This window comes from Lottia gigantea, assembly GCF_000327385.1.
Source record: "Lottia gigantea unplaced genomic scaffold LOTGIsca_250, whole genome shotgun sequence".
In the NCBI taxonomy this organism is placed as follows: domain Eukaryota; kingdom Metazoa; phylum Mollusca; class Gastropoda; family Lottiidae; genus Lottia; species Lottia gigantea.
Window position 1 is genome coordinate 121,906 of NW_008708753.1, and position 14,939 is coordinate 136,844.

At 34.5% G+C, this 14,939-nt stretch overlaps 1 protein-coding gene across 1 annotated transcript; it reads left to right on the forward strand.

Annotated features, from left to right (window-relative positions):
• Nucleotides 1-5,525: 5,525 nt before the first annotated feature.
• On the forward strand, nt 5,526-14,509 carry LOTGIDRAFT_239437 (hypothetical protein). Its single transcript, XM_009055803.1, has 15 exons — nt 5,526-5,599; nt 6,668-6,820; nt 7,065-7,071; nt 7,992-8,113; nt 8,819-8,998; nt 9,661-9,724; nt 10,274-10,368; nt 10,830-10,931; nt 11,169-11,273; nt 11,626-11,848; nt 12,357-12,532; nt 12,837-13,098; nt 13,325-13,500; nt 14,072-14,168; nt 14,353-14,509. Exons 1-15 carry the CDS (start codon nt 5,548-5,550, stop codon nt 14,438-14,440), a joined length of 1,902 nt encoding a protein of 633 aa, XP_009054051.1. The 5' UTR covers nt 5,526-5,547; the 3' UTR covers nt 14,441-14,509.
• Nucleotides 14,510-14,939: the final 430 nt, after the last annotated feature.

Genomic DNA, 14,939 nt, shown 5'->3' on the forward strand with positions numbered 1-14,939 from the left:
CACAACATATTACAGAATACTGTTTATAAGATATTTAGAAATATGAATAGATAAAGAAGCACAAGATATATGGATACACTATTTCTAACATTTATTAAATCTATAAATATTAGAATAGTATATCCGTGTAATATAATGTGTTCTTTATCATAGATTAATCTAAAAAAAAGCAAACATACAAATGAAACGCAAACAAGACATTCGCATCCGTATTAAATTCCGATTAGACGAGGTGCAACAAACTTTTGCATCGAAGTACAATCATTTAAAGAATAATAGACATGAACTTCAACTGTAGTGTTATTATTGTCTTTGTACCAGATCATCTTGTGAACCTTTCCGTTGAAATTACCGGATATTGACAAATCTGGCCATAAGGTAGTCATCACGTACCAGCAACTCCAATAATAGATACATAATGACATTGTCTTCAAATCCTGTTTTCACTGTGGTTTGAAACAGATTCCGATACCCCCCCCCCTCCCCCCTCCAAAAAAAGCTGAGCCAGTTCTATCTGCTGGAAAGGTGATAGCTTTTTGGGATTTTGGGATTCCACAGGAATCAAATACGAGGGATACGAATCCGGATACAATAAGATCACAACTCGTTTCTTCTTATTACATGACAAATCAGTTTTTGTTTTCGAGTTTGTTATAGTTTGCTTTTGAAATTTGTTTTTCGATTTTATTATCGCGTAATCTGCATAAACCTTAATAGAGACAGCAGCTTTTGCAACACATTAGATATACATTTGTGGTTAATCACCTATAAACATATATTCAGTCGCATTTTGCCATTTTTGACTTATTTTCCAAATTTTATTGTTTTTCGTCTTTATCACTTCCGGTTTACTCGGGAAATCGATTTTCACTTCCGTTTGACTCATTTCCGGTGTACTTGCAAGATGTCAACAAAACGCATGCTGATCGGTAGCTAAATATCAAAACAAAATCAAAAACACCCGGACCAGACGGAATTCGGCCACCATTTTTATTTTGCTGCAATTTGTCATATTCCATTGAGAGAAAACGGCTTGCCCTATTTTAATGGTTTTTGGTGTCAAATGAAAGAGCAAAAAATTAAGGAAAAATAAACAATTTCGCTTTTTCGTTTTGGCAATTTGCAAGTTTTAAAGCACATATTCATTACATTGGCCTTTGATAACCTCGGCTATCAGGTGATATTTTAATATTTAAAGTCAGACACATAGAAATTTGCAACTTTGGACGTGACCTATTTCTCTTAAAGGGCTATTTTGTCAGATTCTTAAGGTGCTTTTAGTGTTATTTCTTACGATATATAAAAAAAGATTTTTAATTTCAAAATTTGATTTTGTGATACCTGGCTTATTTTCAGTATTTTAGTATTTTTTGAATAAATTACCATTTATAACAATTAGAAGCTTCAAATCTAGAACATAATTAGACCACCAAGAAAATTTGGGGAATTAGACGCTTGGAAACGCAAATTCCTGACGAATATAAGGTTGAAGATTATTTGTATTGGGTCTGAGGGATCTCGCCTAGAACATTTTGAGAATTAGACTCCCGGAAATACGATTTCCTGACATTTCCCAGCGAATTTAAGGTTCAAGATTATTTGTATATGGTCTATGGTATGTCGTAGACGCCCGAAAAACTTAATTTGATTACCAATTACCAGATCTTAAAAGCTTGAAAGTTAACAGGCTAGAAGTTCCAAATGGTCCAAATTCAATGGGATAAGGTCTCGCGCCACGTTCGGATTGTTCACAGTTCTAGATTATACTGTAAAAACGCACCGCATAACGCACCTGCCCTGTTCGTAACAATATAATTTGAGCGCTTAAGAATCAATAGCATTAAGTCATTGCACTGGTTCCACTCGTGCAAATTTGACATGTAGGAGATTCGTATCAGCACAGTATGTATAACTTATATTGATCATTTTATTAATATTTGACATTACGATCAACGACCGTTCTCATTAGCTCATTTAAGTACAAGAATATGACGTAACACTCCATATAATATTTTGCCTAAAATGCATGATGACCAAACAATAATTTGTTTGTTTATTTATTCCCTACATCCTCTGAGACGGGACAGTGGTTCACTTTATTCAAAACACTTACTATTTGTTGGTTTAATTTCAACCCAAAACACCTACCTTTTCCTTGCAAGAGGGGTGCTTGTACAAATGTTCATAATTACAAAACAAAAACGGAAAAGGGGTTTCCAGAAAGCGTGGTGATTGGCCGATTTCCATATCATGTAAATCATCAATATGTAATATCTCAATGAAATATATCATGTTGGTCAAGTTGAAAAGTGAAATAGATTACGTCTGCAGACAGAAGGGAAAATAACAATTTAGCTTAAATTTTTGGAACGAAATGGTCGTTTGAAGTAGCCGTCATTAATGTCGTTGATATACAATATAATGAAGTAAGGTCGTACAAGAAAATTTAAAAGAAAGTAACATGGCTGGCATTAATTCATCAACAGCATGTTTGAGTTCTAGACATTTGCAACACAATCCGCTCGATTGTTGCGAGGAATATAGCTGTTTCAGCCGTAGAGCTCAATATCAGCTTTCTGTTACAATTTTCAAAATGTTAATTCAAGAATCAAAGTGTTGATGACTGACAACATCTATCAACATATCCAAACATGGCAAGGTCAAGGTCTCTAGATGCTGAATTCCAAATTTACGAACAATTCTAAAGCAAATTTTGAAAAATCAAATTCAACATTCAAGATTCTGCTCCCGTCAAGTGTAGGATGATGTCTGTACAACCGTTTCGAAACGGCGGGCCACTAATGGGCGATGCGAGTAGGCCGTGGGGCACGTAACCAACCATCAATTAATCATGGAATTAACAACGAGAAACGTGCAATTTTTTAATGCCATTTATTCAATAACGTATTTCATTGTGCATTGCAAATAACAGACATATTTGACGTAAAATCACTTTTTCACATGAGGTCAGACCTCGTTAACGATTTGATTGGTTAGATTCATTTTGACGTCATACTTTGATATAAGAGCGCGGATATAACAAGTTTCGATATCAGAATAGGCAGCGACAATCTGCGGGCGACACCGACCTTGACAAGCATGAGCAAGCGAAGCATCTGCTCGCGGGCCGCATTTCCCTCAAATTTTACATGACGCCGCGGGCAGCACAGGTGTGCCTTAAAAGGTTCTCATATGTACAACAAATTTACAAATCGGATAATCTGTACGGGTTTTACTCGACATTTCTTATACCCGAAGCGATTTCGTGTAAACGGATGCCCTCACACGTTCGAATCCTCCTCAAGGCAGAGTCAGTGTGCCTGTGAGTTGAGAGTTGAGAGATTCCAAAATTTTACATATTTCGGTTGCTTAAGATACATCATGTTACAGATGATGACCTGAAATGGCCACGAATAAACATAACTTTCACCAACAGTATTTTTGGAAACAACATCAAGTAGGCAGTGGCTATTTACCACTTGCGTAGTGAGTGGTAAATAGTCATAAGCACCCTTACAGCTATTTACCAGGCCGTGATTAAGTCATGATTTGATATTCCTTCCGGCAAAAATTGCTTAAAACTAACTGAATATTCAAAATAACCATTTTGAATTCAAAAACTCAACATGTGCATCACAAATTCGATTTTTTGAAAAAAAATGTGTTTGTTTACAAATAAATGTCAAGGCCGATTGGAAGAGTTCACGGTTCAAGGCTGAATACTTCTCAATTCAAACCTGTCTAAAAGGTTCCGCGTTGTATGAAATTTAGTGTACTTTCATTTGCTCTTTCGGCCATAGATCTTAATTACAAATTAGACAAAATTTACTTTTAACCTTGTTAATGAATTGGAAAGCAGGCTTATCATATGTATATCTATTCAAAATCAATTCAGGACTAATCTTATCCAAATGATCGTAAGGGTATTTTGTTTGACAATAATTTTTGGAAATAAATTCCTGCATTTTATGCAATTTGACTTCTAATATTACTACCCTTTTTCAAGTAACTACAGTGGCATATTTAGATGATAGTGCCCTCTAAAAGCCAAAAAGGGGGCAAAAGTGCCCCTCACCCCCGACAATGAAATCTTGGCTACGCCACTGAGTAAGTAATGTTTATTCCCACAAAGATTGTAATGTTGGATCCTATCAGTGTTAAGGTGATTTGAGAATAAAAATCCCATCAAAGTGCAGGACTAAGTAATGAAGTTTTATATTCATCTCAGTGCCGTTAAACGCGTTCACTCCTTTACATTTTCGGCCTTTTTCATGGTCGCCCCGAATTCATTCGCCCTGGGTCCCTTCGCTCCACAATATTTTGCGATACAATAATCCATAATCCACAAAGTTTGAACAAAATGTTTAAATATGTGTTATATTGTCGAAGTTGGTCACTTATGAATTAAAAAAGCTATCATGTGACTTAAAGAACACTGACATGCTAGTCTTTCATTCAAACCATTTCCAATATGTCATCCAGAAATTTGTCCCGAATTAACATGAACTTCGAAACAAAGAAATAAATTATGCAAAAATGCCTTAAAATTCTCAAGAAAGTGGTTACATGGCCCATTTTTCAAGTCTCAGAAACGGGATTTTTTTGGCTAAGAAAATCATTAATAATAACTTTATTTGGCAACCCATTTAGACAGAAGTCTAATTTTCAATAGGTCCCACTAAACTTCAAATTATATACAAGATTACAGAAAGAATTAAAATACAGAAGATAACATAAAACATATATATATATTTACAATGTAACATGGATGAGGAGAGTACTATAGTGTTCACAGCTCATCGTCAAATGTGAGCCTTTAAATGTGAAATTTAGTGTCCCAAATGACTAAAAACCACAGTTTCCGTTATTTAATATGGCGGATATTTTCCTTTGCTAGGGATATTAAAATACTTATTTTAGTGAGCTAACAATGTGAAATGTGCATAATATTTATATTTTTGAAACTTAAAAAGTGTTTTGAGATATTAAGAAATCCATCAAATAAAAAAAACGTGGTAAAATTTAAATACCACGTTTTTTCTCCATAGACTAACATGGTGACATTGGCCTAATTTAACAAGTTACCACGCCGTGGTATATAGCTGTAAGGGTACTTATGACTATTTACCACGCTTAGCACGCAAGTGGTAAATAGCCACTGTCCATCAAGAATATACGGAATTCATTTAAAAATTTTAAATTCCCAAACTTGGCGTTGGCAAGAGTATGACAAGTATTTATTAATTTTCTGAAAACTAAAACATCAAGACGATCGTCCAGTTTAACCATGAAAGCCTGCAGTTGCCATAATGTGAATTTGACTGTATTTCATCCATCTTGACACGAGTCCATGGTTTCGGGAGAATGGAGTTTTAGAATAATAATGTTTATTCAAATGAACAGTATGATATCGAGTTGAAAACTCAACACCATGACGCTAACCGGGTGACATCTACCAGCTGGTTACGAAACATTTAGAATAAATATTCGCATCAAATCCACTCTATCTTCAGTATCAGGTTAGGTATCAATCTGAACTCCAGAAAGATGTTTAGCCTTTTGTGTTACTTGTTAACATACCTGACTCTTCTTTACGCCCGTAAGTATTTATAACTTGAAGACACCTTGAATCATATTGTTGATGCCGGTAAGTATTGATAACTGGGGGACACCTTTAATTTTATTGTAGCCGGTAAGTATTGATAGTCGGGGGCACCTTTTATCTTATTGGCGCCGGTAATTATTAAATTACTCGGGACGTCTGGATTTTATTGACGTCTGTTATTTAATAACTTGGGGACGCCTGTATCATTATTAACGCTGGAAATGGCTGGTAAATATTGATCACTGAGTCAGACGTCACATCGTCCAAAATGCTTATTGGATAAGTTCATAACACAACAATAGATCGATGACTTAAACTTTTTCGGATGATATTTGAAACTTACGTTACTGAAACGTTAAACGGACATATCTGGCTCCACTCTTTCCTTTGAAGTGATATACGGATGGTATGAAGGCACGTTGAGGGCAGGATCAATAGTTTTGGAGAATTTTCAACATTGAAACAGACACATTTGGTATAACCGTTGCTATCTATCTATTTGATATTCCTATTAAGACGTTACCGTACAATTTCCACGTGTCCCTTGGGTACCACAACACAGTCAAGAGGTAGGCTTCGTCCTTCATCTTACAAGTCCGTTAGGCCTACTCCTGATATTGTGTGGGACACAGTGACATAGTAGAAAATGCGGTAATGTCTTGGAGGACTAATTAATGGTTCAGCTTTGTATAGACATCAGTAGCCATGCCAAATATGGTTTTCGTCATGTTGAAATTTCTCAAAAACTAGCGATCGGAGCTACTCTGATAATAAATTACATTTTATGTCTGTCACTAAACGTTCCGATATCCCATCCGCATATCAAGTCCAAGCCACGGGAAAAGGATAGACCACTCCCGAATACCCAATACCACTGTACAAGAGGGTTTGAGAACTGCACCTGAAGTTGATAATGTTTCATAGTTCGATATATTTATTGCATATCAATAGGCCGGTAATCTTTCTGGTAGACACTGTGATTTTCGAGATTGTTCTTCAATTTTTTACCATTAAGCTTAAGGTTCTATTTGTTGCCTGGAAATAACTTATAACAATTTTCAGAATGTAAGAACTATCCTGAGGTAAGCAATGCAGATGTTAGCTATGCTGAAAATTGCCAAGATGTGACTATTACATGTAAAACAGGGTACCAAATGATACAGCAGATGACATGTACAAACAACGTGTGGATGTATCAACCATGCTGTCAACTAAGTAAGGGAATTTGATATAATTATATATTATTACCTAATGATTATATTCTTTGGTCATCCTAAAAGGTAGTGTAAAGTGCAATCCAGCTACTCAGATTCAAATGAAGCTTCTCAGTCAAATCAAGCTCCATGATTTCATATCATATTTAATTCTAATGGAATAATTTCCAGCATCGCAGAAGTGAAAACGGCCAATAATTTGGGGTATAAATATAACTAATACTAAATAATCTTCTTTTTTGCAGAACCTATGTAAGTATTATATTAACTACTCATAGTTTTTACCAGAATGATCGGAAAGGTTTTAAGGTATGATTAATTACGGTTTTATGCCATATGTCCTTGCCAGTGTAATGTTTTAAGTTCAAAGTCAGTATATGAGTATCAACTTGATCAACATTAATTTGTTTCTAAATGTACCTTTTTTTGTTAACTAAGCTGTTGAAGCTTGTTTTTGTGCTGGGTTTTATAAAGGCGTGTGTTCTCTGTTGAAACCTTTTGAATTAGTAAGAGAAATATCTCTCTACAATTTGGTTTTTATTTTGCTAAAATTTGTAAATCAATTTTTAAACACCAAACAAATACATGACGACTTTTACGAAAATTTCGTAGGTTTACGTAAATCTTTTAAATGGTTTTAGCGTTCTCAAATCGCAAGGTATTTTTGGTTAAAGCTTGGTTAAGCTTAGGATTTCTAGATTTTGGTTAAAAGTTTAATCATTTGATAACCTAACTTTCTTAACCTACTGAAACATTAGGCTGCCTCTTTAAATTTAACTTTAAGGTCAAATAATTATTTTCAATTTACAATCGTTACATTATTCTTAAGATATTACAAAAACATGTGTGTTATATTACTTACCTGGTGTCATCAAGAATGTTCAATATGAGAATATATTCATCAGTGAACTTACCTGGTGTCATAAACTTACAACAGAATCCCGGTAAAATCTGGAAAATTTGAAAATTCATAAAACTAAGAAATGATTGAAAAACGCTTGATCTTAATATTAAGCGTTTTTTAATATCTGATTGCATGTTTATGGTACATGACTAAGTTATTGGGATTTATCGGATTATATAAGGATCCTGTTATGTTATTTATGACACCAAGTATATCTACTGATGAATATAATTATGCTCTTATTGGCCAAGTTTAAAATGACTTTCAGATCATGTAATGCAGCAATGCGATATAGAACAATTGACGGAACGTGTAACAATCTACACAAACCACGAGACGGATCCTTTAAAGATACTCTTCTAAGACTGGTACCTAATGCATATGAGGACGGTACGTATTGAACCTACAATCACTTGATCACGTATCAAAAACATATTGCAATCTTATAATTCGAAATTTTGTTCGTCGAGGTAATGGATCAAACGAAAGGATCCAAAATATCAAGAGCTCACCCAGAACAGGTTTAACTTTATTGCTACCATAATTGTATGAAATGTGACCAGAGTTACTTTACTACTCATCTAATTTGATCACAATTATATTTCATTGCTGGTAGTCGCTTAGTCTTCGGAACATTAATAAATATAGAAAATAAATGTTAGGAATGACATGAACACACCAAACGTTTTTTTTTAATAATTTCGCCCGTTTCATCTATACATTTATTTTTTTTACAAAAATGATATTGTCAATAATTGTTGCTTTTGCAAATGGTATGTATTTTATGAAGTTTTTTCGCAGTATATCCCATTCGATGCAATTACCTTGTCATTTAAAAAAAACAAATGCAAATATGAAGATTATGTGTTTGCTCTTCGGTTTTACACCACACGCCATCCATGATCTGTAACATTTCATCTCCTGTTCTAGACCACCTGATATTCATCCAATGAAATGCTCTGTTTGATAAAAGATTTCTATATTACTATATGTAAATAATTGAAGTTATAACACAAACCGAAATATTAAGAACTGAAATCAGATTGCCTCATTTCTGCTTGACGTATCTTATATGACTTGTCTATTTCATTACAGGAAAGCATTTGCCACGGTTTAACGGTTTTGATGGATATCTACTTCCTAGCGCCGGGGAAATATCTCAAAAAGTCCTCACTAACGTAAGTGAACCTGCACTTACACCACTTGCCAATTTACACCAGGTGTTTGGCCAGTTTCTAGCCCATGACATCGTCCTAACAAAAACATTGAAAACACGTAAGTTACCATTACGATCTATTGTAAAATGATACGAAGAGAACTCTTTTATTATTCTGAAATAACAGCTATTTTAGAGAATATATTTTATATAGATAAAAGTTATAAGAATTATTCCTCTAGTACAAACACTGTGAACTGAACTGAACTCGCAAATCATTTTGAAGTAGAGTGTAGTCTGTGATATCCGATATCTGAGTATTCCGACATTCTGCTAAATCCGACATCTTTTTCTGTTCTCGATTGATTTCCTTCTTAGGCTTATTTAAAAATTCTAAGTACTCCGACATTCTGTGTACATGCATTACGAATTATGTAATTAATGTGAAATTCCAATACATTGAAAATTTTGCATTTTTCTACCGAGTTTCACTGTGGCCAGTTTATTTCATATCAAGGATCAGGTAATCAATATTCATAATCAGATGTTACGTCATTAACAACCAAGAAGCTCATATCGTGAATAGTTTCAATTCGAACATCTACTTCGAATAAATGTTGTCGTTTTGATTGGATAAAATCACACTCGCATACACAAAGGTTTGATTTAGTATTTAGTAGTTTAATTAATACAGTGTCGTGGTTTATAAGATCAGTTTTATTCTCTCTGTCTTCCAGACTCACATTCTTGCCATTGATATAAAAACAATTTATTTGTCTAGCTAGTGGTGGGAACTATAAATGTTGTAAAGGTACGGGTATCGATGAAACCTTGGGTTTAAGAGGGTAACGTATTGCTTTTAATTATTCTATATTTGTCTTATTGTTGTCAGTGTTTAGAAAGCTGAGTTTAACATAAGCCCATTTACACCATGTCGCTATAAAACATTCTGTTCATCGTCTGAGAACGGTTATTTTCGTGAAGAGTTAATAAAACTGATTTCGATCCGCTTTTCATTAGAACGCTTCTTAAGAGGATACCACCTCCTAGAATGGACATAAAATTTATGTCTCAAACCTGGTAAACAAGTGTATATTCACCAGACTAAAGAATAGATTCTCTACATAAGACGATATACCTATTAAACTAAAATAATTATTCAAACACACTTCTAAGCACTTTAAAAATTATAGCACCGAATATTGGCGAAAAACATTTATTTTGATAAAAAAAATCAGGTATTTTGATAGAAAAAATGTGTATTTTGATAGAAAAAACGTGTTTTTTGATAGAAAAAATGTGTATTTTGATAGAAAAAAAAACATGAATTGTCTATAAAACGTTTATTTTCATGGTTAGGTATAGAATAATCATGCAAAATGTTGTATTTTTAGTGAACCCTGCTATCCTATTAAATGGCCCAATCCAGTAGGCGACGATGGATGTGGAAACTTTGTCAGAGCAGTTGGCGAGATAGACTGTAAATCACGTACGTAATGATAATAGGCCTAATATATCAATAAACGGAAACTAAGATAAGTAATGAGAGAAATATCCTGAAGTCAAATGCATGTTCGAAATACAGTTTAATGTTTGTTGAGCTCAGATTCAAACAAACCCGGTTTCCCTTTGTCAGTGATGCAGATCGGGGGGGTTGACATGAACATTTCCCACACTGCACACTCCATGGCGTCTGCCTTAGCTCATAGGATGAAGAAAAGTATGACTAAACTCCATTCATTTCATATTATATTCTGTTGCAGCTTGGATGTATTATCGACCGCAGACAAACTACTTTTAGCATTTAAACTTTTTTTTTTCATACAAATTCATTTGTTTTTCGCGTGTGTTAATTAGTTTTCAAGATGATATATGGCCCATTTTGGTGCTGATGCACCTTAATACATTTCATTTCGAATACTTCACTACCCTCTTTTCAAAATATTTCAGGTGTAAGAGAGCCGACTAATTTTATAACAGCTTTTGTGGATGGATCTGGCGTATATGGATCAACTGAAGATGAAAGTAATTCTCTAAGATCGTTTGTAGGAGGTCAGTTACGATTTGGATCCACTTAACGCAAGCTAAAACATGCAAAATTCCGATAACAGGAGTGGGAATGGCGTCACGTGACAGGTCAACGAGGTTGACGATTGAATCACTGAGTAAGCCTACTTGCAAAATAATAAGGAAACCTGTTGTGGGAAATTTAAAATCGGCTCCTTCCACCAAAACCATTACACAACTTTTTAGAAACCTATTTTATAAACTTTCCATCGAATGTTGCAGGGAAGTTGACGATTAGCGCACACGCACTCTTACCTGCTAGAAGTAATCCTGATGATAAATCAAATTGTATCCTGTTTACAGACAATGATTTCTGTTTTGATGCTGGTAAGTAGATCAAGGAAGAAATCAAATAACCCCTCGCAGCCCCGAATACAAGTTTTTCGTTTCGCTTAAAACTCTATACACTACTAAAAACCTCTATAGAGAAGATTTGTATAAGGGAAGTAACTAGTGACAAAATCAGCAAACAGTTAAAAAGTGCTTTCGCTTAAGGCCTTTAAGGTTTTATAGATGGGAGAGGAGTAAAAGTAAAGATTTATAAGAGGAAGGGGGGTAATGTAATTGACAAAATAATTTGTTTTATTTATTACCGAGGTAGAATCCAATCAAAAAATACACGAAAAACATTGTCGAATAAAAACTGATTAGCCTATTACCACTATCTCATTTTTTGCAGGTGATAAACGAGTCAATGAAGTATCTGGTTTGACCGCTCTTCACATAGTGTTTATGCGTTATCACAACCTAATTGCACAACAACTATCCACAATGAACCCTTCATTGGATGATGAAATTCTATTTCAAGAAACAAGAAGAATCATTGTCGCTATAATACAAAAGATAACTTATCAGGAATATCTACCATTATTGATAGGACCAGCTGCTATGAGTCAATATGGGTCAGTATTTGTTAGATCTCTTCCATCGCAAGATAAACCATCATTTCGGGTCCAATTCTCTCAATACCCAACCTTGTAAAAATAGATTACACAGTAGATTCTGTTGTTCTGTTATATTTTGTCCCCGTTTTAATCTAATCATTTATTTTTTTACCCAAGTCACGTTCTTATAACGGTATGAGGAAGTCATGTATCACCTGTTTCTTTGATAAACGGCTGAAAGAGGGCTGTCGTGTGGCTCTACTTTCGGTTGTGCTACCTCCTCTTCTCGACATGGTTATCAAATCACGCTTTGATCTTGAATATCCTCATACCGAACTATACTATTTCTCGCAAAATATTAAGATCACGCCCCTTCCACTAGGTCCTGATTCTTTTTTTGAGACCGGTCTCTTATTGAATTAATAATTTTACTTGGACGTGATTGCATCCTGTTTAAGAAATCAGATGCGACGATCCCGAAGAGTAATTGTGTGAATTTATTATATTGGACTTATATATTTTGTAGACTAACAGAACCGTATTCCTACAATCCCAATATATCTCCCGGTGTCTTCAGTAGTTTTAGTGCAGCAGCGTTAAGATATGGTCATTCTTCCGTACCTAATAAGTGGACATATGGTAATAGTCGACTTCCGCTCTCTGAACTGTTTCAGAGGCCATTTTATACTCAAACTAGAGATGGTAAGTCAAAAATTTTAGTTGGTCATGGTCATACAAACCGATTCATCCCTGAAAACGTTTGAAACCAGAATCACAATTCAATTCAATGTAATGATTAACCTTAGTTCGAAACATCTGCCTCGATTCTTGGCTCATATAGTTCTAGTACTTCTTAAGACTATATATTCTAGTCTCAAATCAACCCTGAAAATGGAGAATCATGGCCTTTGCGAATTCTACCTCTTTGAATTTGTCATGTAGTAATTTCAAATGTACACAGTTTTGTGGTATGTACGACAATATGTTATGAATTATTTTTTTCTAGGAGAAGGTTACGAGGATACGATTAAGGGAATGCTTGTAGATTCTAGTCAAGAAATAGATCTAGCATTTAATGGAGGTTTTCAAGTTGATTTGTTTAATACCGACGCATTTGCTGGAAACACTCTTGCAGCAATTAACATACAGAGAGGCCGAGACTTCGGGCTACCATCGTATAACACATTCCGTGAAGCTTGTGGACTTCCTAGACTTAACTCGTTTAATGACGGAACAGCTCAGTTTAATAGATTGCAAATGGTTTACTCGTAAGTAACTATCAAATCAGGGGCCTTATTCTCGACAAAATAAACCCAGTTGTTAGGGAATGTTTAAATAAAATTGTTTAATTGAACTAAATTTTAAGTTAATTTAAGTGAATAGGGTTTAGTCGTGATAATAGTGAAAAAGGATTTGCATGTCGAAAACCAACGAGGAGATAACATTAAAATGGGATGTAAAACGCAATGTTAATTGATGTTTATAATATTACAGACATGTTGACGATGTTGATCTGTATATCGGCGGACTTTCAGAAGATCCAGTAACCGATGGTTTTGTTGGACCAACATTTGCTTGTATCATTGGTCGACAATTCAAGATTCTGAAATTCGGAGATCGATTCTGGTTTGAAAACGCACAACCCTCAAACCCTTCTGGATTCTCTGAAGGTATGGCCTTTTTTATTATTCAATTGTAAATTTCTAAAAACGATTAAATTCTGTAAAAATTGTTTCCTGCTGAAGTAAAGGATTGATGAATCTCACAAAGTGACTTTCCTAGAGACTGTCGCTAAACTACCATTTTTCTGGGGTTGAATCCCTCTTAGGCGTTCAATCAATCCCTATGGTAGTTGAGTCACTGCCTACAGACTGATAAGAAATTCAAAAATATTTTATTTTTTACGTGTATAGCGAGGTGTTACAATGTCAAATATCATCGGGTAAATATGTTGAATTGGAAATATCGTACTTTAGTATTCTCGTCATAAGTTATCTGTATTCAATTTTGATCTTTTCCAACACAAATAAAATGTCGGTTCCGTATTCGGGATTAAAATGACAATCAATATTCAAGGCGTCTGTTGGATACAGTTTTAAATTGTGACTTTGAATATTTTTTCACATAAATTAGATACATCTGAATCTTTTTTCACATCCAAATATGTATAATGTAAAGCATTTGGAGACTAGTCTTGATAAGCGAAATATATTATAATTAATTTCTTCATTCATCTTTTAGGGCAGATGAATGCAATCCGTAATCTGACGTTCTCTCGAGTTTTTTGTGTTGCCGCCAACATTTCCAGTATTCCCGCCTTCGCGTTTTCTCATGAAGCGTAAGTCATCTGAATTTAGTCTATTTATTTAAAACAATTACAAAATATTTTACTTTCAAATCCTAGTAACTAATGAAAGGTTGAAAAGGAGTTTTCGTTCTCGAGTCTGCACTTAAAGATAAGTTCGGATCGTTCGAGGTTTGTGTTAATTAAACACTTAAAAAATGTATGTTTTTAATTACAGTAACGATAATGTGTTAGCACCATGTGCTGACTTTTCAATTCATCAGCGATTTGATTATGAGCCCTGGAGAAATTTACAGGGTATTTAAAGTCTGGGTAGAAGATTTGGAACTGTTGAACCGATTATTTTATTAATTATATTAAACTTTCTGCATGCACATTTGTTCTTCGTTCCATCGTGCTGTCATAATCGATTTATTCGGATAGAGATGTGCACTGATATCTTTTCTTAGATATACGTCATCCCTTTAAGATATCACACAATTAGCCGAAATTGGGGAGGATTACGTAAAACTCATATGCTATATGCTGTATGATATAGCCCTACTACTGGGGTCGTATATAAGGCCTATCAGGTACCTCCTGTGGCGTATACCGTACCCCATGTTGGAAACCAAGGGACTAGACGATTAGACCTGCGTCACTGACAAGGCTGTCGGAATCGTGATTTATTAGTTTACATTATCAGCAGTATTACTTCTAAATAATTATAATACAGAACTTTATTAGTTTAAATTACCATAATATAAACCAACTAATAATATAACATCAAAATAACACAACATCAACATACACCTCAATATTATA

Coding starts and splice junctions, on each gene's coding strand:
- LOTGIDRAFT_239437 (XM_009055803.1), top strand. CDS start 5,548: ATGTTTAGCCTTTTGTGTTACTTGTTAACATACCTGACTCTTCTTTAC. Junction 9,725..10,273: donor GAAACCTTGGGTTTAAGAGG/GTAACGTATTGC, acceptor TTGTATTTTTAG/TGAACCCTGCTATCCTATTA. Junction 11,849..12,356: donor GCTGCTATGAGTCAATATGG/GTCAGTATTTGT, acceptor TATATTTTGTAG/ACTAACAGAACCGTATTCCT.